General features: G+C 55.9%; 1 protein-coding gene across 1 annotated transcript; it reads right to left on the bottom strand.

Annotated features, from left to right (window-relative positions):
- Window positions 1-238: 238 nt before the first annotated feature.
- LOC139657201 (zinc finger protein ZIC 2-A-like) lies at window positions 239-2026 on the bottom strand. The gene is made up of 4 exons (XM_071534961.1): window positions 1903-2026; window positions 1060-1818; window positions 770-933; window positions 239-427 (listed from the first exon to the last, which is right to left on the bottom strand). Exons 1-4 carry the CDS (start codon window positions 2024-2026, stop codon window positions 239-241), a joined length of 1236 nt encoding a protein of 411 aa, XP_071391062.1.
- Between the last annotated feature and the right edge of the window lie 230 nt (window positions 2027-2256).

The raw sequence follows: 2256 nt of genomic DNA, 5'->3' as shown, positions 1-2256 counted from the left end.
TACTGACAAAAGAAGAGTAAAAAAAAATATCCAGCAATTGGTTTATTTTTCTTTGTAGCTTCAATTAGTGCAATTTTAGACCCATGCCTCGTCTACAGCGTCCGTTTGGCCGAGGGAGACCCAGAAACATCCCCGCACAACCGCACAAAAAAAACAGGCGAGGTGTCTCCCTCAAAGACTTTGGGGGAAATCAGTCTTTTCGTTTCTGGCTCAATGTCTGAGCTGCCGCAGGCCTTCCTCAGACGTACCACTCGCTGAAGTTGGAAATGGAACTGTGAGAACTGCTGAGCACCGCGGAGTCCGGAGACATGTTGCTGTGTGTGTCCGACCCAGGGGACACCATGCCCGGGGGGGTGGAGGACTCGTAGCCGCTGCTGGCCGCCGGAGATCCGTCAGAGACCGACAGGGAAGGCGAAGAGTCATGGACCTGCGGACAAAAAAAAAAATCAAAATACCATCAGCATTTTTATAGTTAAAGCACAAAATTGCAGCAAAGAATAGCAGAAAGAGAACAAAAATCATCATTTGTCGTGCGTAATTGCTGTGCGTAAAGCTGGTGTTGCCGTGCGTAAAAGTTGGTGTTGCCGTGCGTAAAGCTAGTGTTGCCGTGCGTAAAAGTTGGTGTTGCCGTGCGTAAAGCTAGTGTTGCCGTGCGTAAAGCTGGTGTTGCCGTGCGTAAAGCTAGTGTTGCTGTGCGTAAAAGTTGGTGTTGCCGTGCGTAAAAGCTGTGCCAGGCCGTGCGTAAAAGCTGTGCCAGGCCGGTGTTTACCTTCATGTGTTTCCGCAGGGAGCTGGGGTGGGTGTAGGACTTGTCACACATCCTGCACACATACGGCTTGTCAGACGTGTGCACGTGCATGTGTTTCTTGCGGTCACTGCTGTTGGCGAAGCGTCTGTCGCAGCCGAAGAAGTCACACACGAAAGGCTTCTCCCCTGAAAACGAACACAAACACACGGATAAGAATAGAATGCCATTTAGAGCTGCACGAGCTTTCACTTGACTTGAATACAACTAAATGCTAATGCAACGTCTTATGAACGGTTTACAAGCAGTCTTACCGGTGTGTGTCCGTTTGTGTATCTTCAGGTTCTCTGAGCGGGCGAAGACCTTGCAGCAGCCCGGGAAAGGGCACGGGAACGGTTTCTCCCCGGTGTGCACGCGGATGTGGTTGACCAGCTTGTATTTGGCCTTGAACGGCTTGGCGTCGCGCGGACAGTCCTCCCAGAGGCAGATGTGGTTGTTCTGCTCGGGACCCCCCACGTGCTCCACAGAGACGTGAGTGACCAGCTCGTGCATAGTGCCATAGGTCTTCCCGCAGCAGCGAGAGTCGGTAGTTCCGGGCCGGTCCGGATCGACCCACTTGCACACCAGCTCCTGCTTGATGCACTGCTGCCGCATGTAGCGGAAAAATGCCCCAGAGGGGTGGTGGGCCATCCCCATGCCCATGTTCAACCCAGTCGCCATGGCCGCCCCATACTGACCGTAAGGGTCAGCTCTAGCCCCGGGCACATGGTGGAACTGCTCCCGACTAAACACATCACCGACCCCGGCGGCCAGCCCGGCCAGCCTCCCGCCCAGCTGCTGCTCGTGGAGTCCGGGGAAGAGGAGGTGGCTGTGTCCGTGCGACTGGACGTCCCCGCCGGGGTGGTGCTGGTGCAGAGAGCCGCTCATAGTCCGGAGGAGGTGCTGCTGCACCTGGTGGTCACCGGCCGACCCGGCGGGACACTCTCCCCCAAAGCCCCGGCTTCGCAGCAGAAAGTCCCGAGTGGAGCTGGCGAACGAGGCCGCGTGCGGGGCGCCCTGGCCGGCGAAGGCTGCTGCGGTCTGGCCCTGGGAAGAGTGGTGGTGGTGGTCGGGGCTGAGTTTGTAGGCGGCCGCGGCGCCCATGTGTAACGGCACACCGGCATCCATGAAGGCTCCGGGCTCCCTGTCCAGCTGCTGCATGTCGCTCGCGCTGGGGTGTCTCGTGAGGAAGGTGGCGCGGCCTCTGGGGCTCGTGCTCTGTAAACCGGCTTCCAGAAACATCAGAAACGCGCGAGTCCGAGTCAAAACAAAACTTGCTGGACTGGGGAAGGAAAAGTTAACTAGGCTACCTACAGCACCAGCCTGTTTCTATACAAAGAGGACGAGCATGTAGTCTAAGATAAGTCTCTCATAAAAGTTGTCCCAGTCAAATATCTATTGTGATGATTAGTAAATTCTCCAGTGTATTTCTACGCCACAAGGACTGATGGTCTGTGCTCCAGTTGACCAGC

This window comes from Centroberyx affinis, unplaced genomic scaffold (genome assembly GCF_046629955.1).
Source record: "Centroberyx affinis isolate AG114_WGS23_722 - 3 ecotype Tasmania unplaced genomic scaffold, CSIRO-AGI_Caff_v1 ptg002639l_1, whole genome shotgun sequence".
Classification (NCBI taxonomy): domain Eukaryota; kingdom Metazoa; phylum Chordata; class Actinopteri; order Beryciformes; family Berycidae; genus Centroberyx; species Centroberyx affinis.
This window is presented reverse-complemented; position numbering and strand designations above follow the sequence as displayed.